At 41.8% G+C, this 25,612-nt stretch overlaps 1 protein-coding gene across 3 annotated transcripts in view; it reads right to left on the reverse strand.

The window, feature by feature from the left end:
- Positions 1 to 978: 978 nt before the first annotated feature.
- TRAF3IP2 (TRAF3 interacting protein 2) overlaps positions 979 to 25,612 on the reverse strand; it is a 43,712-nt gene continuing 19,078 nt past the window's right edge. For 2 of the 3 annotated variants that reach the window (XM_037520241.2, XM_037520242.2), the window contains exons 3-9: positions 19,785 to 19,968; positions 15,376 to 15,554; positions 13,014 to 13,102; positions 9,085 to 9,153; positions 7,918 to 8,034; positions 3,968 to 4,042; positions 979 to 1,568 (exon numbers count right to left, since the gene is read on the reverse strand). In XM_037520241.2, coding sequence (XP_037376138.1) covers positions 1,422 to 1,568; positions 3,968 to 4,042; positions 7,918 to 8,034; positions 9,085 to 9,153; positions 13,014 to 13,102; positions 15,376 to 15,554; positions 19,785 to 19,968 — 860 coding nt within the window. In that variant the 3' untranslated portion in view covers positions 979 to 1,421. Of the gene's footprint in view, positions 1,569 to 3,967; positions 4,043 to 7,917; positions 8,035 to 9,084; positions 9,154 to 12,038; positions 12,247 to 13,013; positions 13,103 to 15,375; positions 15,555 to 19,784; positions 19,969 to 25,612 lie in introns of those variants that run through there. The other variant, XM_037520243.2, reaches the window with a different exon arrangement.

The raw sequence follows: 25,612 nt of genomic DNA on the forward strand, positions 1-25,612 counted from the left end.
ATAGCAGCTTTTCTTTTCCTATTTTTTTAAAAACAAAGATATTTACCTCACCCAGTAGACATCTAGGTGATAGTACAAATGGAAGTAGTATTTTTTTCAGTTCACTAGCACTAGCAAAATTTCTTATTAATAGTTGATAAGTACTTGTGGTCCCAACAGTGACTTGTGTTGAACTATCAGATTCTACAATTGAAACTTGTTTAAGAAGTTAGGTAGACAATAAAGGGAAGCAGTAGCTCTCACACCCCAAATATTTCTATTGGCTTACTAACTTTGGCCATATGTAAATGATACATATATATGTATTTCATATATGGATATATTAGTACATTCTTTTTTTGATATCAGTACATTCTTTTTGTGATATAATCATATACATAATGATTAGTGTGAGGGTATCACTGAAGGTGTATAAAGAAGAAGAAAATGTTTCTGTTAAGAAAATGTAATTTTATCCCCTGAGAGATACAATTACGAAAATTCAGTCATTCCCCAAAAGAGTATTTAAGTTTTAGGTCCTAGATCGTAAACCTTGTAGGATCATTAGAGATACTTTTGTCCATTCATTTTATCAACCAGTCTCTAGAGTTTCAGAAAAGTGGGAGAAGTTGGTTAAGGCAACACAGTTAGTGGAAGAACAAGACTAGAACATGGAGCTCCCCAACTGCAATTCTAACCTAAATAATATAGCCCCTATTACTACATACATCATATAAATATTCTTACATATTTAGGCAGTCTCTTTATAATTATGGTTGGGTGTTGTACAACGTTGTTTTGTTAAAATGTTTTACTACAAGAATAAAGCTTTCAAGATTATATTACAAAGGATTATTTAGCTCTCTGGCTTTAATCCTTGCATACAGAGCGGTCAGTTACATTTACCTAATATTATCTCTAAGCAGCTTTATTGATATCCCTGCAAGCAACTGCCCATTATAAATTAATATATACCTATCTACTTTGAGATAAGGGAAACACAATCTTACAAAAAAGTAAACATTTTATTATTTGTCCATGAATCCATTTGGTATGAGTACACGAAAGCATCTGGCTAACTCATAAAAGTCACCTTAAGCGAGGGCAGCATGCATGGTGGTTTACATTTATTGTAACATCACGTATATTATCTACTTGCTAAGCACTGAGAGGTCCAGACAGACATGTTGAGACTGCAGAGGGTTTCAGAGGCAGGGAAAACAGAGCAAGCCCGGCATCCTCCATTTCTAACACAGGGCCTGTTAGATCTCAGAAGGAAGTGTACTCTGCACAACGGATTTTCTGGGGTCAGAGGGCCCTTAGGGAAGGACTGAGAACAAACAACCATGAATGCTGTCAACCAGCCTCAGCTACAAGAATGCTGGTGAGACAGGGATTTTGTTCTTGTCTGAAGGGGCCCCGTTGACCCGGCGTGGAAGGTGTCACAAGGGCACCACCTGAAGGGTGGGCAGAGGCCCCCGGGGAGGAGCTACGTACTCTTCTTCCCGAAGCAGCCGCAGCAGGATGTTTTTCTTATTCTTGGGCCAGCTGTAGACGTGAGTGTTCTGAAGCCAAGTGGGCACATGCTCCTGTGGGAGAGAGCAACAGGAACAAAGGCCATCAGGGACAAACCTGGATTCCAGACCCCATGTCCGGTTCCCGCACCTCTATGGCTTTCACTTCCCGGGCTGTTCCTTCCAAGTTGTGCTGTTTAGCTTTGGGAAGACATTCATCTGTGAAAGGCTCTTGGCTTCAGGTGCAAGCTGTATATCTCATTATGGAAACCACACGTGTACAGCATTTTCTGTCAGTCTCCCAGGCTACCTGCCCTTTGCATTTCAACATGCTTTTCACCACCCTCACATAAAAGGGGTAGGACAGAGGTCCTGCAGAGTGATGTGAATTCCCCTGTGGCTTTGGAAGAAGCATGCCAAAGCTCTGGACTTAATCTACTTCATTATCCTTTTACTCCAGCCACAGGCCTGCAGTAGAAAGAGCCCACAAGGCCTGCTGTCAGGCAAAGGCCAAAATTGTAAGCCAGGGACCAGAGGGGTGCAGCTTCAGACTGCCCTCATGGAGTGTTCATTCTATTGGGAAAGGTAGATAATGACTAAGGAAAATGTATAGTGTGTTTGATAGTGATACATGCTGTAGAAAAAAATAAAACAGGGGATAAGGAGTGCTGAGGCAGGGATAAAAGGCCTACAGTTTTAAATAGGGTAGTTAGGAAGGGTCTTACTGAGAAAATAAGCCAGGGCCTAAAAGAGCAGAGGGAATGAGTTTTGGGGATATCTGGGTTCAGGCAGAAGGAACAACCAGTGCAAAGGTCCTATGGTGGAGGTCTATCTCATCTGTTCGAGGAGTTAGAAGGTTGTTGTGACTAGAACAGAGAGAGAGGCATAAAGGGGGCTGTGCAGATAGGATCCTGTAAGTTTTTTTCTGAGTAGATGGGGTCCTTTGGGGATTGCAGGATGGGCTCAGAAGCAGCATCTGCTATAAATCAGACACCAAGCTGGGCACTGAGGACACCCAAATAACTGCTTCGAGGAAGTTATAAAAGAAGTTATTTTCTAGGCAATGTTGTACCAATAGGGCAGGTGGTCAGAGCACTCTGCCCAGATCACAAGTAACAGGGGAATTGTTCAAAGACAATCGAAGACAATTTAAAAAACAGTAATCGAACCAACTAAAAGTCGGTCTTCTTTTTCTAGTTCTATGCTCCAGTGATTCGAAACAATTATTCCCGGCATCTCCACCCTTAACTACATACCACTTACTCAAGGTACTACAATTAAGAGCTCTCAAGAGAGGCAAAAGAAAATATTGGCATGGGCAAGGGTGGTCAGGAGAGGCTGGAGTGATTGGGTGATATAAGGAAAAGCAAGAACTTACTAGACGGACAAGTCAGGAAAGAGCATTGCAAGCAGAAGGAACATGAAGTGCAAGGGCACAGAAATACAAAAGAACATGGCACATGTGCCATGAAACAGTCCAGGAGGACCAGAACAGAGAGTATCTGTGAAAGGTGATAAGAGAGAAGACTGAGGAAGTGGGCACAGTCCACTTTTAAGTTGCCTCCTACTTCATGCTAAGAAAGGTGGGTATGCTGTTACGGTCAGTGGGAACTACACATGTCTAAGCTGAAGACAGACGGATGAGATCTGTATTTTGGATATTCCTCTTGGATAACAGAGCAGGGGATGTATAGGGTCAAGGTGGAGACAGGGAGACCAGTAAGGAGATGGTGCAGTGAGGGCAATGAGAGCCTGGGACGGCCAGGCATACTGTCATGCAGGCTGTGAACGAAATGACCCCAGGTGTCTCAGCCACATAGGCAGGACCCTCCCTCATCTACGGCAGAAGTCTGGGGGTCCTGTTATCTAAGAATCCTCCAGGGTGAAGCTGGGTCAGAGTTTGGCGTGGTCTGTTTGTCACGACTGCTTCCCTTTGCCCAGCCTGGCACATGATTTCATATGGTTTTTGTCGCCATTCCCCAACCTGCTGGCATACCTTTGAATGCAAAAACCCTCATAGGAACCACAGCAAAGTTAACTCTGGTAACTGTAGATTTAAGCCGTGTTCTACAGCTTTGAGAGTTGCACTTTGTGGAACAAAATACTTTGGTGGAACAGCTAGCAAAAAAAAAAAAAAAAAAAACCTAATAATAAGGTACACATCTTGACTTATGTAGAGATAAGAGTATCAGATGAACAGTCTCTTTTTCTCTCATGAGTTTGAACACAAACTGCTTCCTTTGTGTGTAATGGCTGTTTGAACAATTAGGGCAGCGATGGTCCATCAGATAACACTCCAAACCCTTCATGATTCATGCTGCTGAACAGTGTGGTACAACTTGTTGATCTCTCTGGTAACCCTGTCATCTCTACGGACTGATAAGAGAGTTGACAACTTTTTCTACTTAAAATCCCAGATGGCAAAAACACCAAAGCTTAGATTAAAGCTTTTTTTTTTTTTTTATTTTGTTTACCTTCTTAGCGTTTGGGAAGAGCACAGGAATGAATCTGAAATTCATGCTTCCTTGTTTTATGAACTCAATCTGCATCTGGAACAGAACAAATTTAATTTCAAGAATGAGGATGAGGAGCTAACACGCACACGTGCAAGCCCACACAGTATTTTTAGTCCAATTTCCTTATTTGAGTGCCACACACTTATAATTTTAAGCTCTCCTCATTACACGTCTATACTCTTCACTTACTTGTCAACCATTTATTGAAGCCTATTAAGTCACGCTGTGTGTAGACTTAGAGTTTCAAGGATTGGGATACCTTCCAGGGTGTGCTGAGCTGGCTCCCATCAGCTTGCAAAAGCTAGCTGTATCTCTTCCCAATTCTGTGTTCAGTGAATTCACACTGGCAGCCTGAAATTGGCCCTGGTGAGAGCATTTATACCATGGAAATGGGCAAATGCTACAAGTCAGGAATTTTTTTTTGAGAACCAGTATACCAGAATACTGCAGATACAAATCCCATTCTCACAAGGCCAGCAGTTTAATGAGCAGGCAGAAAGGTAAATTGCCGACCACAGTACAATGTGAAAAGTATAGACAAGCTGCTGTGGAAGCTCACAATGGGGCCATCCATTCTATAGTAGTGGTTTGAAAGTCAGTTACAAGGGTGGAGTCCTTTGGTCAATCAGGAAAAATTGGAGGAGAGAGTAAGTATATTCTCCAAGGAAACAGCATAAGCGAACATCTGGAGGTGCTGGCATATGTTGGTGTAATTGGGACCAGCTAGCCCACCCCTGCAGCTAGAACACAGGATGGCTTAGAAGGGAGTGGAGAAAAGGCTGTGGTAAAGAGCTCTGTTTGCCAAGTGTTACGTTCCTCTCACCAGTTCCAATTTGCTCTGACAAGGCAGTGGCCCCCAAATATTTAGCTGCCAAGAACACTATCAAAACCAGAATTATCAATATGATGGGGTTAGAATCTTCCAAATCTTGTGACTAGCACAAGTGTTCAGTCATCTGATGACAAGGAGATGAGAAATTATGTGTTCCCAACTATTTAATCTTCCAATTGATTTTTTTAAAAGATTTATTTATTTTTATACAAGAGCTGGGGTACAGGCCAGAGGCACAGGAGGGTGAGAGGATTCACCAGAGACAGAGTGGGGAGTAGAACAGGCAGATGACCGAAATACACTGCTGAGGGGAGCTGTGGGTGCGACAGGAGAGGTCTGCCACACCATGTGGGAATCTCCCTGGCTGGCTGGGAATCGAACCCACGCTGCAGATGCTGTGGATGGCTTCACAACTCTGTGCTCAACCCACTGCGCCACCGGGGAGGCCCCCAATTGATTTTTATAACTGAGAGGGTTTCTTCATGTATGAGAATAAAAACAGAACAGAAAAGCGACAGAAGTGATGACTGATTATTGAACTCACCACAGAAACCCCCTCATAACATGCTTACACATTCATACCTACACACAATTACAACACACAAATCCTTCAGAAGAAGTTTCCTCAAAACCATCCACCTTTAAAAATCAAAAGACAATATCAAAAGCATATTTTAAGATGACCCAAGCGCTATGCAACTGAAAGCACTAACCACACCATAAACACATGAGGGGAAGCAACATGGGGTTTTTAAATTAACAGTAAAGGACTGAATTTAGTTTGTAACTTCTTGGATATCACCTATTATGATACTTTGCTTACCCACTAGGCTACCCAGTCATCAAGAAAGCATTTTAATTTTCTCATATTTGCAGATATTGGCTTTCTGGGAAGCCATTGGCTCTATGATATAGTTACTCTTAGGTTCCTTTTATGCCCTCTCTCCTGGAATTTTCTCCTGCCTCGAGGGGATCAGGAAGTCAGCCAGGTATTCAGGAAGGCACTTCTTTATCTGGCCTCTTAAACCCCCTTCAATGATAAGGAAAGGCCCAAGACTTTGAGTGAAGAGACTGAGTTTGGGGACCATCTGGTTCACAGCCAGACACATTCACAGCTCTGAGGTGGAGCAGTATAAATGGCTGCCTAGTATTGCCACACACTAGCAGAGCTTGGGCAGGTTTCCTCAGAACTGTGGGGACCTGGAGCCCTTCCCACACACCAGCTGTCAGCTCCCAGGACAGGCAGGTTCCTAGAGATGTGGACAGGACATGGGGTGCTTTGGGGCCATGTAGACATGCAGCAGTCAGTCAAGGGATTGGAGCACCCAGAGCCAACTGACCATGACCTTTCTGGGCAGAAATGGTAACTTTTCTGGTCCCTGCCCATGGGCTGTTAGACTGGGTGAGAATGGAATGGGGGAAATTTATTTCCTTATCCTTTGTCCTTACTACCCTTGCCTCAGCTTTTACTTTGTGTTGATTCTGAGCTCAAATAAGCAGTTGGCGATTGGCAAAAGAGGAGCTAGACATCCTTAAAGGCCAGATGAGGGACCCCCACCCACCCTGCCTTTGTCCTGTGCTCCTTTGAGCCACAGGACATACTTTGATTGCAGTTGGCCTTCCTCTGAGGTAAAGCTGCATAGCCCTTCACTGCCCGACTGCCTCCTGCCTCCTGCCTGTGGTGCTTACTTATTTCATTTGGGCCACTACTGCTTCCTGCCCATCTTCCTGTTTTGGTTAGTGAGATTTTTTAAAAAAGATTTACTTATTTATGCATACAAGAACTGGGGTACAGGCCAGAGGTGTGGGGGGTAAGAGGATTCACCAGAGACAGAGTGGGGCACAGAACAGGCAGATTAACTGAAATACACTGCTGAGGGGAGCAGCGGGCGAGTCAGGAGAGGTCTGCTGCGCCATGTGAGTTGTCCCTGACCAGCTGGGGATTGAACTCGTGCTGCAGAGGCTGCAGATAGCTTCAGAGTGCTGTGCTTAACCCCAGGGAGGCCTGGTCAGTGAGATTTTATCCCCATTTTAGGTTCCTTCCTACCCCTCATTGAATTTCAGAGGTGAGATGGAGACAAGCAATTTTTTCAAGATTTAAAAAAAAAATCTCAGAATCCTTGTTAATCAAACAAATCTAAAAAAGGTACACCAACTCTGGTTGAATTGGGTGGGAGGTCCAGAGCCATCTTTGTCCCCAGCACATATATGGACACACTCCAGGAGAGCCTAAAAGTCACAACTGCAGCCTAGCATCCTGGTCAAGCAGGAATGGTCTCTACAGCATCACTACAGTCACAGAAGCAGGAAATTTGTTAGACCATTAAACAGCCAGGCCCAAATATGGGGGATATTTTCACTCAGAATGTTCTAGCAGAGGCTGAGCAAGTCTAATATCCAATACATTTCTCCCACTGGATTTACCTTGACCGGGCCCCAGAGTTCAGTTGTGAGAGCAGAATGTCGCTTATCTATCATGAGCTAGGAGCAGTTCCTTCCCTCATCTGAGCATCTGATGTGTGCCACATCCTTCACAGTATTATTTCATTTGATCTTCACAACAATGTAGTATCAGTGACCCATTTTATGAAGAGGCACAAGGAGGTATAAGCAGCTGGCTTATAGTCACACGTGCACATGAGGAAGCCGAATTTGAATCCAGTCTAACTGACATAATAGCATGTGTCCCTTATACCAGGCCAGTCTGCTTCTCTGAGAGCAGGAGATGCAACATGACCCAGAAGCAAGAGCGTGCTCTCCTGACAGCCACTTCTCCCATCCCTCCCATGACTCCACTATCAATGATAAACAACCAAGCCAGCTGAGCACTGCTTTCCAGAATTTGAACTTCAGAGATCACAGATTATTCTCCTTTTGTTACTGATAGGAACACTGAGTCCCAGAGATAAGGTCCCGAAGGTAAAAGGAACCAGAACCAACATCTCCTCTGGAACCTGGGGTTCTTCACCCATCAACACGCTGCCTTTCATTGGTCTCCAGTGAAGGACAGGGCCTCACTAAAGAAAGAGCCCACCTCCGTGGGGCTGTCGGGTTCTGGGTTTCCCTCACCACTCACCATTCGATGAATGTACTTAGTATGTAAGCCGTGCTCATCCTCGTCCAGCTGCGACTCAGCGCCCTCCACATCCTGTTTGTATTTGGGACTGATTGCTACGATTATCATCACTGTCTTCTGTTAATGAGAGGGAGAAAGCATGTTTAGGGAAGTGTGAAGTGTAGTCCATTTGGTAAAGGCTGTTGGAAACTGGCCAGCAGGACTGTAAGCCTTCTCTGACATGCAGAGGATGGAGGTGGGGGGCGGGGAGAGGCACTGCCCCCACGCAGGCAGCTCCTGTCTCCGCTCTGTCTCCCTTCAAACACGCAGAGCAAATGGCTCCAACAGGAACTCTGCTAAATGGATGCGGTTTTGCCTACCATTTTCCCACAACCATTACTAATAAACGTCTAATGAAAGCCGGAGTCACTAAGTGATTCTGCATCAGGGCAAAAAGGCCATGCAACACCAGTGATGATAAACCCCCGCCTTCCTGCAGTTGGATCTAAGCTGTCAGTTACTGAGCTCTCAAGGCCCTGCGTGCTGCCTGTAAGCGTCAGCACAGTCAGGAGGAACAGACCCTTCAGCATAAAGCAAACATCAGGCTGCAGACAAAAGGAAAAGCTGCAAACCCAGCTTGCCGAGACACTAGCCCCCACTGCTCCCTCCTGAAGAAGCGCCCAGGCGGCTGCCTGGGACACACTGGTAGCGATCAATTTCTATCTTGTTAAGGCGCAAAGTGTCCCAGTGGCCGGTGTAGATTTAGTGCGTGGAAAACAAATCACAGGGCTGTGAGGGGGTGTCGGGGGTGGGGTGGTGTGAGGCCACCCCGAGAAAGCTTTTCAGCCCTATCCTACAAAACACTTGTGGTGGAATCAGATTAAATTGAAATCTGCCGCTCCCTCCCTTCATTTCCTCCTTTCCTATTCTAGTCAAAAAATTGTTTGCTCTGATTGTTATCAACCACCTGTGTCTGGTTTGACTGTTATTTCCTGCCTGTGCATGTCCAGGAGGGCGACCCCATCCTTCCTTTCTAAATCTTTGCACAGCTGCCAACAAGGGAGGCTTTGTTGGGATTTTCTCAGCTTTGGACGTGGTGGGTACACCGTGCTTCTTTCAGAAAATAACTTCACAGGCTAATTGTCTTTCTCAGCAGAAAACAGGCTCAGAATTTTGGAATGTACTTACATCCCTAAGGTAGCGTTCCATCCATTTAATGATATCAATGCCTCGGATTCTATCCTCAAATAAGTCAATCTATAAGAAAAAGATGCAGGAGGTGACTTTAAGTGAAATGCTTTCTTGAGATGCAGAGCAAATGAAAAACACAGGAGACTATACATTAAAACAGAAAAGTTACTAAGGCTTTTTGCAGGGAGGACCAAGTTAAGTCTAAAAACAAAAAACAATTTTCTTAAAATGTCCCCTATTGTAACATTAGTAGGCATTTAAGTATTTTATATCTATAATTAGGATACATACAGTGGCACACATCAAAATATACCTTTGGCTACATAATAATTAGGTTTTTAAAATCCAAGACACATAGCAGACCACCATGTGGGATTTAAGTCAGCAATATACATGTCATATATCTCTACCTACTTCTATATCCATCTATATCTACAATTTGAAAGACAAACATGATTCTGGAACATTTTAATGGCTAGGCATGCAAGTACTGAGATACAATTGTGGTATTTTACTTGTGTTAGCCAGATGTTTATTATGGTATTATGTCCAGTTTCAATCTATATGTTTAAAAGGATTGTATGAAACTTGGAGCTGATTCAAGGAATAGTCACAGAAAAAATTACTGGATGGTGGGGAGAAGGTTTATGATGAGTCAAGAAGTACAACATTTTAGCCTCAAAAAGACTGATATGAAAAATCAAGTCTTTGAAGGAGTATTCAAAGTGGAGGAAAAAAACAGTTATTTCTCATTTTGCAGGAGGTTAAATAAAAAGGCTTTTCTTGGGGGCCTCCCCTGGTGGCGCAGTGGTTGAGCGCTGGGCTGCAAAGTTGCGCGCAGCCTCAGCAGCACTGGTTCTATCCCTGGCCGCCAGCGAGGGTCCCACATGGCGTGCAGACCTCTCCTGCCGCCCTCTGCTCCCCTCAGCAGTGTACTTCGTCAGTCTGCCTGTTCTGCTCTCTGCTCTGGCTCTGGTGAATTCTCTCACCCTCCCGTGCTTCTGACTGTATTTATTTATTTGTGTGAATAAATAAATAAATCTTTAAAAAATAAATAAATAAAAAATTCTTATTAAAAGAAAAAAGGGCTTTTCTTGGGCTCAGATTTGTCCTGCAGGCAGTGAGGTAGGGGTGTGTGTGTGTGTGTGTATACAAGGTGCTCTCGATTCGAAAAAGGATTCTATATTGGAAAGAGTGATTCTAGGAGAGTATCCTTGAGCAGGAGTTATTTGATTCAGCCCACACTGCTCCCAGATCAATTGCCCTAAATGTCACTCCCCCATTTAGGGCTAATCAAAGCAAATCCTGGCCATTTAGTAAGCTTTCAATGCCACCCATTATTCAACCCTACCCCTCTTTCCCCTACATGCCCTGTCTACTTTACTCCCCTACATTGGTGTCCCCTGCACCCTAAAAGTACAATGCAAGTCCTTCTGCTCTGTGACTCTTCTGGGAGGCTGACTTCCTCCTCCTCACCTCGGCTAACTCTACCCTATTGTAACCATTAGTGGTAAAAGACTATACATTATTATGACATTCTCTCATTTGCTCAGTTTCTCTTTTATGTCTGCCTCATTTCTTCTAATTGGTCTTAAGCTTCCTATAGAGTGAAATCATGCCTTGTCCACACCAAACTGTCAAACATATACAGTACTAAACACCCACCAGGAATAAATTTCTTTACTGGTAGAACATCAAAAATGGAATGGCTGTCCTTTTGATTTGGACAATTCTTATTTGAAAATGTCTGATGGCCTATGTGTGTGCCCTCATCCATATGACAGGTGTCCTTATGAAAGATTAGAAAACAAGAACTTCCTTGTGGCACAGGGTTAAATTCTCAGTGCTATCAAGCTATTGTCAGCCACTGAGGCATAAGTTTGATCCCCCGCCAGGAAGCTAACCCACATGGAGCGGCAGACATCTCCTGTTTCGCCTGCTGTTCCCCTCAGCAGTGTATTTCAGTAGATCCACCTATTCTGCTCCCCACTCTGTCTCTGGTAAGTCCTCTCACTCCCTGCACCTCTAGCTTAACCCCAGTTCTTATATGCATAAATAAAAAAAATAAATAAATAAAGAGAAAGATTAGGAAACACAGAGGAAAGCTAAGGCAGACAGAGGCCAAGGACAGAGACATCAGAATGAAACTAACCCTGTGAAGCCTTGATCTTACTTTTAGCCTCCAAAACTGGAAGGAAGGAAATTGCTGTTGCTTAAGCTTCCCAACCTAAAGTACTTCATGGTAACCTAATGAAGCAGGTTGCCCTCTTCAGGGAGGACACGCCTCTCTTGTTCTCTAGATCTGAGAGTGAAGTTGCAACTCCCTACATTTGCTAGTCCTGGGATAATTGTACTCTTCCCTGTGGATTCCCTAAAAATCTACCTGGAGCTTTAAAATTTGTCCTGTTTTTAGACTTTCCTTAACTTAAGCAGCCGCTGATTCCTAAGGCCACAAAAACCTGACTTCTTCCTCAGTACATTTATACGGAGGTGAGCAAAAGCAACATCTTATCTGAAATGTGATGAAATGTGGCCTCCATGTCTTATAATTTGATTTAAGTCATGGTTGCCTCAGTGCTTTCTTATTCCAGCAATAAGAAATTGCGTATTGGTCTCTATAGAGAAATGAAGTTGAATTGTGTAAGTAGTATTCTTTTTTTAAACTTTCAGGTGTTCCTATTTTAAGTATTATAGAATAAGAAAAATTAAGAGAAAAGCTGTTAAATAATGCTAACCATTTTAAATTGATATTTAGTTATTAAGTATTCCTTTGTTATCCTTCCACACTTCTATTCAGAGATATTTCCCTTAATTCATGTCCTCTCTAGAATCACTATCACTGAATAGCCCAAGGAGGCCTCTGGGAAGGGAAAAAAGTGATCTCAAGGTTTAAGGAAAGCCAGTCCTCCAAGCAGCCTCTTGTGGTATTGTATGTATCCTGAAGAACTTACATGGCCTTAAGCTGTGTTGTTTCAAAGCACTGCAGGAGGGTTGAGGAGTATGTGATTCCTGAGATTTCTTGGGCCAAGGTCACAGTGAACAGTAGGACTGGGTTAAGTCTATTCTAGAACTACACTGGATGGGCTGAGAACCTGGTCATGGTTCTGGAACCAGAACACAATGCCCAGAAGCATCACTGCTGCATCAGGTATGGAATGGCAGTGGTGCCTGGCCCTAGGGCTTTTACTCCAAACCTCACAACACAGGGCAGAGTAAAGGGACCTTGTAAAAGAAGTAGGTGACCTGGTGAAATCTGCAGTTTTTTGCAATGCAGTAAGAACAAGCCGAGCAGGCATGGTTGGTGCAAAAGTACAAAGTACAAAGTGCAGCAAGAGGCTGTCGTGTCCTGCAGGTCCTGGGCCAGCAGCTTATGTAGTCGGCATTAACGATGTTCTGGCTCTTCAGGGGTACTTGGCATCACTTAAAAAGCATGTCAGGGGTGGGCCTCCCCTGGTGGCACAGCGGTTGAGCGCAGGGCTGTGAAGCTGCCCGCAGCCTCTACAGCGCCGGTTCGATCCCCGGCCACTGGCGAGGGTCCAACATGGCAAGCAGACCTCTCCTGCTGCCTGTTGCTCCCCTCAGCATTGTGTTTCTTCAGTCTGCCTGCTCTGCTCTCCCTCTAGCTCTGGTGAATTCTTGCACCCTCCCGTGCTTCTGACTGTACCCAGTGCTTGTATAAATAAATAAAATAAAAATCTTTAAAAACAACAACAACAAAAGCATGTCAGGGGAGGTAGGGAAAGCTGGAAACTGGATAGTTTAAAATCTAGAAAATAATGACCTATATCCATAAACAGTTCTGAATCAAATAAATCAAAAAATATAGTTTAGAACATCAAGAGTCATTTATATTTTTTCTCCTTTTGCTTTTCTTTTCATTGTTCTCACTTTAATTACTCAGTTTTCTCTTTAGATAAAATACTTACTGCAGTTTGGAAGCCATTTACCAACAAAAAGTTCACGAATTTCACCACCTCCATGGCTGTGTCCATAGAATAAGTGATAAAGACTTTCCCTAAAAGAGATTTTTCACATTTATTAGAAACCAGTCAAATTATTCTGTTTTCAACAACACTTGAAAATTGTACGAAACACCTTTTGTCCTTCTTGAATAATAAAGGGAATCCTCAGGATGTGGCTGATCTCTGGTTTATGCTGCAGCAGTGTGCATGGCTGTGCTCAGGACTGAGATCGGCAGGCCAGGGGGGCAGGGTGTGAGCCCAGACTGCTCAGGGTACATGGAGGGAAGAGGCACAGAGCAAAGAGATGGCAGACTGAGACAGGCTGAGGAGGTCTTCTGAAAAACCACATGATGTGTTAACAAAAAAAATCCATCACACAGAACCTGTGGGTTCTTAAGATCAGGTCACCGCATGGTTTCTTAGAGACACTTGGCACTGCGCCCAGGGAATAGTCTCACGCAGGCCAAGAAGCTGGGCCTTGCTGAAGGGCCACTCAGCAGCGTCCTCTTTTGATCTCATTCAACTCTTTGCTGCCTGAATTCTTGACAAGACAAGTGAGGGGGTAGGGAGAAAGTGGTCCCTCACCCCCCTGTTCCACATCCCCTCCATCCCCTACATCCATTCATTGGTGGGGAGAGGTGAAAAAGTTGGAGTAGATTAAGGCAAAGCTCAGGAATGTCAGTAAGAATGTTGGCAGTTTGAGGGAGAGTACCACCCCTAGGCAGCCCAGTGTCACTGTCCTCCCTGGGCCAGTGTAGACCAGCTGACCTGCATTATGCCCAGAAACTTACCCAGTCAGGATGAGAGCCTCTGGCTTGGGGAAATGATCTGGCTAGTATATTCACGTGAGAGATAAATAATCTCTGTGTGTTTGACTTTAGTCTAGAGTGGATGGGCTAAATCTCAGGAGGCCTCTGGAGCAGAGGGTAGAGAAGAAAGGGATTTGGAGAGAAAATATGTGTTGGGGGACCTCCCTGGTGGCAAAGGGGTGGCATGCTATCAAGCTATTACCAGCCACTTCGGCTTGAGTTCGATCCCTGACCAGGAGCTAACCCACATGGCGCAGCAGACCTCTCGTGTTTCACCCGCTGCTCCCCTCAGCAGTATATTTCAGTAGATCTGCCTGTTCTGCTCCCCACTTTGTTTCTGGTGAATCCTCTCAGCCCTCGCACCTCTGGCCTGCACCCCAGTTCTTATATAAATAAAAATAAATCTTTAAAAAATAAAAAAAGAAAGAAAATATGTCAGTCTATAGCTACCTATATTCTTGTTTCTTGAAATATACCTCTAAATTGTGTACAATGACCATATGGATTCATTTAAGCAGCTGGTTATTTTATGAGACTCAATTTTCTTCTCAGTCAACTCTTATGCAAGAATGTTGGAACTCCCTTTATAGATTTTGGTAGAATAAATATGATCTGTAGACCAACAGTAGGATTATATCTTTTGCAGGGCAGTTCTCAGAATGAAAATCTATAGGATTTTAAGAAGATTTGAAAAATTTCTTTGAATGAAAAATAACACTGGATCATTGTCACAGAAATCATTCAGATCCTAAATGAATAAAGAGTATAGATCCCCCAATAGGAATTAACATATTGAAGAATTAACATATTCAATTTTGGCTCAAAAGAAGTAGACAGTCTTGGAAAGGGCTTGTTAGAATCACTTGTGCTTCTCTAGCAAGCATAACAGAATGTAACTCATTCACAAGTAGTGGCTGGTTTCTTAAGATTTCTGGAACTTACTGTCCTGACTGATCTTAATATGAGAACATTCTGGTGATATTTCAACATGTCCGGTTCTGGTTGCAAAATATGGAAAAAAGAGTCATCACCTGACATGAAGTCAAATGTTTCTTTAAATAAAAGCCTTAATTTGCATTTGGTTGTAAAGTAGTTTGGAGAATGTGAGACCACTTTTTCCAAACAAGATTGCTTGCTCACTCCTACAGGAAATGACCTTATTCTTGATGGCTGCTGCTAATTTATGATGAGACATTGCATCCCTGACCAACACCACTTGGACAGCCAATCAATTTATCCAGGGACAAGTCCACTCAAGAGAACATTTAGAAAAGTTATTTGTTGTTGGAGTATCTATTATGAAAATCTAGGAGTAAGCACCTTGTGAGTATTGCCGATAATATCAAAATCACTAAAAACATTCATGCAAAATGCTGGCTACTTTTTCAGCAAAAGGCAAAAAAGTAGATTTCATTTCATGGTGTATATGAGAACTATCCAACTTCATGGATATCATCAAGTGTTCTTAAAATATAAGACCTGATGAGAAGGAAAGAACAACATTGCAAACAACTCACGCAATTCCTCTGGCAAATTGCTTGTTTTCAGAGTTCCTCTGGCTGGAGGGTTACTTGGGGGTCGAGGAATAGCTGCTGCAGACAGAGCCTGAGGACCCTGTTGCCTCAATTCTGCAGGACACTCGAAGGACTCCTCAGGAGCTCCAGCTCTATTAGGTGGCTGGTTATGCAGCTGGTCCCTGCAAACAAATATATAACAGTGAATTGTCATTTTTTTACAAAGGCAAACCTTGAGGGACAGAAAGGCTTTCAGAACTATGGGGAGAGAGCACTGAGCTACCTCTCTCCTCTGTCACCATTTTTTTCTGAGGCAGAGGCAGGAGGGTTGCTCCAAAAAGTTCAGTCAAAAAGCAATTCATCCATGTGTAAGGGCCTGTGTTAAAAGTTGAAAGAGGGAAACAGGAGTTGATTTCTTCTTTCCAGGACTATCTAATTAGGAAGATAAAGCACATGTGCAGGGTCACCCACAAAATGAATGGGTAATAGACAAGACTAGTGTTAAAGTAGACCCCAGCATACTATGAGTCCTTCCTATTAAAATATCAATCAGGGGCCTCCCTGGCGGCGCAAGGGGTTAAGATGCAGCACTATAAAGCTATCTGCAGCCTCTGCAGCACAAGTATCCCCAGCCAGGGAGTTGACCCACATGGCACAGCAGACCTCTCCTGTCTCACCTGCTGGTCCCTTCAGCAGTGTCTTTCAGTCAATCCGGCTGTTCTGCTCTCTACTCTGTTTCTGGTGAATCCTCTCACCCCCTGCACTTCTAGTCTACACCCCAGCTCTTGTATGCATAAATAAATATTTAAAAAATATATATAAATCACTTTGTGAATAATATTCACATTACAACTGCCATCAACTAGGCCGTGCCGGTGGGGCATTTGAATAACTGCTAGCATATGAGCCAGTCATGGAGTATTTATGGGTTTGATGATCCTTTGTTTTTAAATGTCTTATTTTTTATTTACTCTTTATGTATCTTTTTATATATGTGGTTGTTATCAAGCTGTGTAAAAATATTGTGTTAAACTGTAATCATGGGCCCTAAAGAGTGTATTAAAAAGAAAAATTTCAATTAAATTGAAATAAGACGGCATGAAGATAGTGTAACATTTAGTGAATTTGGTCTTTCCCACCTACTCCATTAGCAAACTCTAAGTCATTTTGAAATGACCTTTTCCATTTTAAGTTACTTTACTTAACTTTTTTTTTAAACTTTACTTATCTTTAATTTCACCTATTTAATGTCAATAAAAATGAGGTGCTGTCAGTATTTTTGTTGTTTTGTCTTACATAAGCTTAATTACGTGCCAAAAATTTCAAATTATTCCATCTTAGAATGAATTATGCAATATCAATGTATTATTGAATTCACATTATGATATTTTCACTATGAGTCTTTCTACTGTATAGGTGGCATTCAGATAAAAAGTCAGGTCTCTTTACTCCTGATAGTATCAAAGGGTAGAAAGGGCAATTGTAGGTGTAAAATTATTTATGGATGAAAATCTGATTTTGATGACCCTTGAAAGAAGTTTCTACCACATTATCATATGATTATTATTTTGGTTGCCAGTACTCCCATGAATGTTCTGTTGAGAACCATGAACATTCTGTTAAGAATGTTCTGTTGAGATGCATGTGCGCGATATTGGGAAGACAGAAGGATATGGAGGCCGCCCTGCGCCACCCTTGTGGTGTCTGTGGGTAAGTGCCATCACCAAATGCTGAGTTCCTCAAGAAGCATCCCCAGTATCCTGTTACACCTTCACAGCGTCAAGGGTAGGCTATGGGCACTCATTTTCTGGCAGCACAGATCTAGCAGGCACAGAATGGTTCTAATAGTTGCTTGGGTGGTGGTTTGCTGATTCTGGATCGTGCTATGGCAGTGTGACCCAGAATGGGCGTCCCTGGTGATTTTCTCACCTGATGCCTCTCTGACTGTGCCAGAGGAGACAACCTCTTTGGTGTCGTGTTCTGTGTTCTGTGGTGTTGCTCTGGGATCATGCCTGGAAGGCCAACCTAAAGTTCATGCCTCCAACACCAACACATTTTAAGGACCCAATTCTCTGTATTAAATCCCTGTCTTTTTAAAATGGAGTGGTTCTTGTTCTCTCTAACTATTTCCTAACTGATGGCGGTACTGAAACTGTGTCTGTAAGGCTTTACTTCTTTAAAAAAGATCTGAAGTAAATGTGACAATATATTAACATTTTAAAATCTAGGTAGTGGGGACATGGATGTTAGCTATTTGTGTCTGACATTGTCTCATAGTTTTGAAAACTATTGAGTATAAAATATGTAAAGACCCAATTTTTGTAATTATTGCTAATGCTTTCATATTTCATATTTCTACTGTATTTCACATTTCTATAAAATAAAACTACATCATATCTCAACTATATTGTGTTTTTAAATCGTGGATGTTTGAGGAGGTAACTCATGTTTTTATTAACATAGTGAAGAAAATTCCTATAAAATATGTTTTCATCTAATGGGGACCCAGTTACATATCCTTTTTGCATTAAATCCTTTTTGCATTAAATCCTTTTATAACCAAAATTGCTTAGTTGCTATAAAAGATGGTTGCTCATTTGATAAAGAAATGTTAAGACCCTGATAATATTAAAAAACTTCCATACAAAATAATATCATGGAGATTAATGGCAGAGTAAACTTTCTGTATAAAGGTTTTCTTTCAAATTATCAGTAAGAGGAGAATTAACTTTATTACTTGAACTTATTCTTCATTATCCTAAAATGATAAAATAAATCCAAGGAGACCATAGCAGGCTTAAATTGATGTTATAAATGCAATTACTCTTTGCTATCCTTGCAGCTCTTCTGTAAACCTCAAAACATTTCAAAATAAAAGTTTATTTTAAAAAATTACTATTGCCTCACCTATCAACATCAAACTTATTTCATAAAGATGCTTGCTCAAATTTTGTTTTCTTAGAGTTTTAGATATTGCTTGTGCAAGAGTGTCTATATTGCTGTGAAGTCATATTTTACTTATTCCACTATTTTAACTCCATGTAATTTTGTTGAAAAGAAAATAAGGGTGCTGTCTTAAAAGACAATCTGGGGGCCTGTGGGATTTTGAATAAAGGAGAAAGTAGGCATGAGCTTTATCTGTCCTTTTTCTTCTCAATAAACTTTTTAAACTAATTACCAATTTTTGTATTTCTGAAAAATCCACTTAAGCCATTCTTACCTCACTCTATTCTCAAAACAGAATATAGTTTTACTTAGAGTGCTGTACAAAAATAGTGCTTAACTATTTACAATAGCTAAGCTTTGGAAACAACCCAAATGCCCAAAAATAGATGCCTGGATCAAGAAGATGTGGTACATATATACCATGGAATATTACTCAGCATTCAAAAAAGATAAACACATGCAATTTGCAGCAACATGGATGGAGCTGGAAGGGATCATGCTCAGCGAAATAAGCCAGAAAGAAGACGAAAAATATCGGATGGTCTCACTCATAGCAGGAATCTAGAAAACTTAAATAAGGAACCAGGGAAAAGAATAAATATAAGAAAGAAAATATCAAAATCAACAAACAACTATGAACCAGAGACTCTCTATGGGGGGTGGGGGGCAGGGAAAGGAGGGCTTGGGGTCAAAATAAGGGGGTTGTAATTGTATGGGGAATATAAAAATAAAATTTAAATTAAAAAATAGTGCTTAAGAAAGAGCAAACATTTCATTTACTCTCCAATTTTGTCATAAATTAGGAAGCTCCATTGATACGAGTATTTTCTGTATACTTTAGAGTCATAAGTTAAGAGAAAAGGAAATATTGAAGAAGAATTAAAAGAGAAGGATGAGGAGAAAAATGAATAAACGGTTAGACAACTGAAGCCAAGGAAAACAAGATTGTTTTTCTGGAAGAAGTGGAGGAAAGATCTAACAATGGTGTTTCACATGTGTGAATGCTTTTATTAGCAAAAGAACCCATGTTATTTTTAATGAGAACCTATCAAAATTAGAATTTCAAAGTAAAAAAAGCAGTTTAAACGTTATAGAGACTAAAGATATAATAAAGATCTTCCTAATGGTGAAAGTCAGTAACAGTAAAAATAAAAATCCATTTCAAAGTCTAAAAGACCAGGTGACCTGAAAGTGAAAGAAGAGGATGTAACTTAGCATCATAAGAGGCTTTCCTTCCAGACATTTTTGACGAGTCACTAGTTTCTTTATATTTCTGGCAAAGAGATGTTTGTCAACAAGCTTCTATTTCCTCCTGACCTGAAAAACCTCTATTAGGTATTGCACTGTGTGGCCTGGTCACTGACCTGAATACTAAACCAACAGAGTATTGATACTCGATTGCATTGACAAGATTTGTTTTCATGTTTAAAATGTCTGAAAGCTGGCCCTGTCATACTGACTGGTACCTTGGGACTCCTGGGGAGCAGTCCATTTGTGCGGGCCTCTCTTCTTGTTCCCAGGGGCTGGGATGAGTCAGGATGACCTTCTGCACAGGGTGCAGGCCTCTCACACTGACTCCAGGTAGGGGCTGCCTCGGCAGAGCTGGCTGGATCACTTGCTGATAGGCTGCTCGAGGATAGTCATGGCCATCTGTAGGCAAAGAGAGCAAAGAAAACAGGGCATTCAAAAGCTTCCTTGTGTGAAAGGAGAGGTAAGCTTATAGCAAATTTTTATCTGTACCTATTATGGGTTCCAGCTATCAGTTACTGCCCCCACAGTGCTTGCCATATTTCATTACTTTTATTTACTTGATAGTTTTCATTAAGGCGAGTCATTGTTTTTCATTTTTTCTTAAATAAAAACATTTGTGCAATCACGAGTCTGGTCTTCTACTTGGAAAGTACAAAGCTCCACAGAGGCTCCTATTTTAAAATGTTGCTTTAGAAAATCTAACCACGAAGAATCTCTCTCACTCCACTCTTCCTAACATAGCTCAAGTTTCTAGTTCCTAAGGCTAGGAGAAGTTATCCCCTTGACAGATACAGAATCTCTATTCTCTCCTTTCCATCTCCCAAGGACACACACATTCTCTCTCTCTCTCTCTCTCTCTCTCTCTCTCTCTCACACACACACACACACACACACACACACACACACACACACATTCACTCACACTATTCCCTTTTAGGAAGTAAATGAATGAAATCTTGGTTCATACCTTGGGATGTAGCCAACCAGTGGGCAAGATGTCCCAGATTCCTTAATCCTCTCTTGCTAATACCTACTCGTGCTTGGGACCAGGGCAGTTAGAGAAGACAAGACTTGGAGCAAAGCCAGGCTGGTGGTGACTTATGTGAATGTGAAACCTAGGAGAAAGTTGACTCTAGCCAGGCCCAGCAGTGGCAGGGGCCTGCAGGAAGAAGGGCATCCTGCCTACCAGGTGAGAGATGAGAACTGAAGGCTGGAAGGAGGATATAGGGAACTGAGTAAAGGTGAAGGAAGACTCTGAAGGCATATTCCCAGGCCCAAAGGGGCTCAAGTGTTGGGAAATCTGAGAAGGCTGGGAATGCACCTTAGGTGTCAGTCCAGCCGATAAGGGGTAGAGAGAGTCAGGTGGGTGACCCTGCAAAGGAACCATGGGGATCTAAGTATTGTACCTCTACCCACTTCGTAAGACATCTCCCCTGATCCAGGAGGCCAAGCTAATTAGGGCAAAAAGGAAATTTTCACAATATTTATTCAAACATGTATTGGTCTGTCTTTTTCTCTTGATATAAAGTACAGCAAGTCCTTAAATACCATCCTTTTTCTCAACATTGTTTTCATTATAAGGTTGATGAGAAAAAAAACAAATACAGCAGATGTTGAAGTGACAGTTATTGGAGGACCTGATTTTGTAACATGTTGTTTGACTTAAAGTTGAAATTTCCAAGAACATGTTGGTGACATTAAGTAAGGCCTTACCAAGTTTGCTGGCGATGTAGGTAGGATGCATGCAGAGATGTAAAGTGAAATAAAACTAAAAAGTGAGAAAGTGCCAGCTAAGGCAGGGTGGAAGCAGAATATTCAGGGTGAGAAAAGGGGCTAAGAATTTTAGTCTTAGTTTATTTAGTAAGTAGTCAGGCATCATTAAGTTTTCAGGCACATGCAGGGGAATGATTGCCCCAAGTATAAAGCAGAAGAAAAAGTGAGTGTTCATTCACGCGAGTACCTCCAGATCTCCACTGTCTGCACTCAGGAAACTTGACTGGATGACCCTGGAAATGTCCCCAAGCCAGTCTCTCAAGCAAGATCAGATTCCCTGGATTCAATCTCTTGTCTCCTTTGACCCGTGACTTCAGCCAGCACCATCCTGTCACACTTCCTCCGGCAAAACTGACCGTGCCCCTCCTACCTAGGATGTCTCCTGGGCCTGACCATGGTACTTATTTGTTTAGGAAAGGGAGGATGATGGAAGAATCTGATGGAACTCTCCCAGTCCTCTGGCTGATAAAGGAGGCCAGGACTGACTTAGAGGACATCTCTAAATATGGGGAGACAGGACCATAGAGACTCCTATGGCCTAGGACAAGATCTGCTGCACAGATTTTGCTTTTATAGCCTTCAGGGACCGGTCAGATACCTTCCAGGGGGTCCAGATCACTAGTTGGGGTTACGGGGTAACAGGCAGGTCACTCTGCTGCTCCTTTTCCCCAGCTAGAAAAGAACAAAAGTGCTGCTGCCTTCGGGTCACCACACTGGGGCCAGCCCTTCATTTAGATGAGTCTTGTATGAGTGGACTGTTTACAAAATCAGCTGTAGATATACCCCCACCCCCACCCCGAGTTCTCCCATTGCACTTAAAATCTGTGTGGTCAGGTCACTGCCCTTCTTGATCTCATCTCTTACTATGTTCTCATAAGCTTACCCAGTCCCAGTGACCTGACTGCCTTTCTTTACCCTGAACACCCCATATTTGTGCCCACCTCTTGTACCCTGAGTTTGCCACCCTCTCTACCCAGAAAGTTTTCACCCTTTATATTACAGACCAACATGTCATTTTGGGCCTCAGCTTTTACCTGTGCAAAAAAATCCCCTACTCCTACCCACTTGCCTTATCTCATCCCTTATTTAACTGTCTTCTTAGTGTTTATCTTGTGATTGTGTGAATACACACAATTCTTATAAATTTCTTGTCTGCTTTCCCTACTGTAATGGAAGCTCAGTGAAAGCAAGGACCATGTTTACTACCGTGTTGATAAAAAAATGAATAAAGACTCACTAGTCACAAAGCTAACTTCACACACACAGAGAAAAGGGGGCCATTTAGGATTCACAATCTGCTTGCTAGCTCTTGAGTTTTCTAGATGGTCTCCTCATCTGCTGTCCATTTTGTTTTTCTATCTCTCTGTCTGTCTACCTATCATCTACCTAATTTTGTTAGTGTCTCCCCTCTGGTAGCAGGAAAGAGAAAGACAAGGTAAAAGAGAAGAAACTGCCAGTGGCCTTGAAAAGTTTTGTTTGGGGTCATTTTTTGCTTCCTATATCCGTTAAGGAGTGACTAATAATGTTTTATTTGCTTTATAAGGACTACCAAACGCTAATCATTGGACTTGTTTCTTTTCCAGAAAACCATGTTAGTACTGTTAATCAAAGGCCTTTGAATCAAGATCATATGATTTCTAACAGATTATTTCGTGCACAACATGTTTTTGTCTCATAGCAACAATCATATCATTAAAATCACTAAAGCATGTGGGCTAAGTGTTTGATTAGCTGTAGCTTTAATTTCTGAAATGGCCACCTGTGGTAAAAATTTATTTCAGTGTATGTGAGCAGATGAAAATAATCCACCTTATCTATTTTAAAATTAGGGCACTGACTATTAGGGTACACTGTGTTGTCCTTTGATTGTTTAAGACATAGAAATATTGAACATCAAGTTTTCCCTTTTGGAAGTGGAATTTGGCTGGTTGTACAGAAAATTTGCTAAATAAAAACTAAGTCAGGTAAATGAATATATTTTTATTACTCAAGTTTTAGTCATTCTGTTCCACTATTTTTGGACCAATGCTTGCTAGTTTAATTGGAAGATATATCTATATCTATATCTACATGTATAAGCACTTGCTAGATAGCAAATAGTGTTCTAAGTTCCTTATTTATGATAATACAGTTCATTTTCTGTTTTCTTAAAAAAGTCTAACTTAGAATAAAATCCAGATTCCTTACAATGGCCCTAGCATCCCTCATCTTCTCACACCATTCTATCTCTGCTCCAGCTTACTCGTTTTAATACCTGATCCATACCAAGCTCCTTGCTTCCTTGACCCTCTCATCTTTTAGGTTTCTGCTTAAATGTGTTCTCAAAGAGGTCTCCGCTGACATCCTGTCTATTAAATGTCTTTTCTAACATCTGGTTATTTCCTTCCTAGCATTTATACTGAGGTTTTTTTTTGCTGATTTCTCCTTTTCTGTCTCCCCAGTGATCTACGTGATGGCAATTGTATTCACCATTGCCTACCCAGTGCCTAGCATAGGACTGGGTAAATATATATTGAATAAATTGGTAAAGGAATGGAAAAGTTTTGTTTGTGAATCCCATTGACCTCAGTTCTAATCTTCCCTTCCTCATAGGACAATTAAAGGTGACCCTTTAAGGGTCTGCTCAAGACTAGAGATCATTCCTTTCCTCAGGAAGTAGAGAAAAGGAATTTCCTTCTAGCCACTCAACTCATACTTATTGAACTAAAATTTGACTAAAATTGACTAATACTTCATTTTAGTCACTCAACACGTACTTACTGAACCTACATAACAAGGCTTTTGGCGAACAAAGAGAGGAAATAGTTCCTCATGAGTAGCTCAAAATAAGTGGAGAGGAAAAGAAAAAATCTATGTGTCTGTGGGTGTCTGTTTTGAAACACAAACCCACACTTGTTAGTGTGTGAGAAGGGGAGGCATGCAAGTCAGCATCCACCTACTCGATAGACTTCAGAATCAATGCCCCAAAATAGCTCTTCCACTGACTTGTCCCTGGTGCCTAAAATTCTGCCAAGAGATTTTATTTTGTAGGAGACAAAGGGTAGGGAGCGGTGGGTGATGTGATAGACAAGTGATCTGTTATCATGGTAATCCTCAATTCTGAAGCAGTGTTAATCCAAAACAAAAATACAAACATTGGGTCTCCCCTGGTGGCGCAGCAGTTGAGCACTGGGCTGCGAAGCTGCCCGCAGCCTCTGCAGCGCTGGTTCGGGTCCCACATGGCACATAGACCTCTCCTGCCGCCTGCTGCTCCCCTCAGCAGTGTATTTCGTCAGTCTGCCTGTTCTGTTCCCCGCTTTGGCTCTGGTGAATTCTCTCACCCTCCTGAACTTCTGACTGTACCCAGTGCTTGTATAAATAAATAAATCTTTTTTTTTTTTTAAAGTGAATTATTTAAAAAAAAAAAAACCCAAAAATACAAACATTGTACAATGATAAATGGGTGCCCAGAACTGTATCTTATTTGTCAGTCTTGTGATCCTCTTGGCCTGGTACACAGCCCCATGTTACTGGGATTTAACCACTTGGAATTTGTAAACCAAATCCTAAATGAGGCTTTCTACTATTCAGTCAAACAGTCAACATTTTTCTTCCTTATTAAGAATGGTATTATAAGAGTTTATGAGAGAGAAAATAAAATCTGATTTTCAAGCTGTCAAAAGACATCCTGATATAATGCAGTTTAGTCAGGAAACAAAATGGCCCACATAAACTATTTCAGGAACTCCCACAGCTGTAAGCAGCTGTGTTGCCTAAAAGACAACCCCTTCCTTTATCATTTCTTCCATCTGGTTTATTTCTTCCTTACTTTTAATTGTGCATGCCCGCTAGCATACAAACAATTACTTTTGAGGGTCCATCTGAGCAATAGTAGGTGTGGGCCCACAGTTTTATAGATCCAGTTTCCGTGGTAGAGAAAGTAAAGTTTTTATAGTAAAATACAAACTCTTCTGCTTGAAAGCATTCCCTGCCTCCCCCAATTTATTTGTCTCCTGGGTTTTATTTGATGGCATAGTCACGATCTCTATTCTAGTGACCTTAGGAGGAAGAATTCCCAGGCAATAAGAAGCCAAAGCCTCCAGATGGTGGGGAAGGGGTTCTTATTTTCACCTGCTTCAAAAAAATTTTTTCTTCTTATTTTCACCTGCTTCAAAAAAAATTTTTTTTTACATGAAAGGGGTATCAGTAACCATTTTTGCTTGAACTTGCAAAGGCTAAGATAGGCTATTTACATGGTGATCATTATTTATTTATTTACAGTTTCATTAAC

The sequence above is a fragment of the Talpa occidentalis genome, unplaced genomic scaffold (genome assembly GCF_014898055.3).
Source record: "Talpa occidentalis isolate TD23 unplaced genomic scaffold, MPIMG_talOcc4v2.1 talOcc4.2, whole genome shotgun sequence".
Classification (NCBI taxonomy): domain Eukaryota; kingdom Metazoa; phylum Chordata; class Mammalia; order Eulipotyphla; family Talpidae; genus Talpa; species Talpa occidentalis.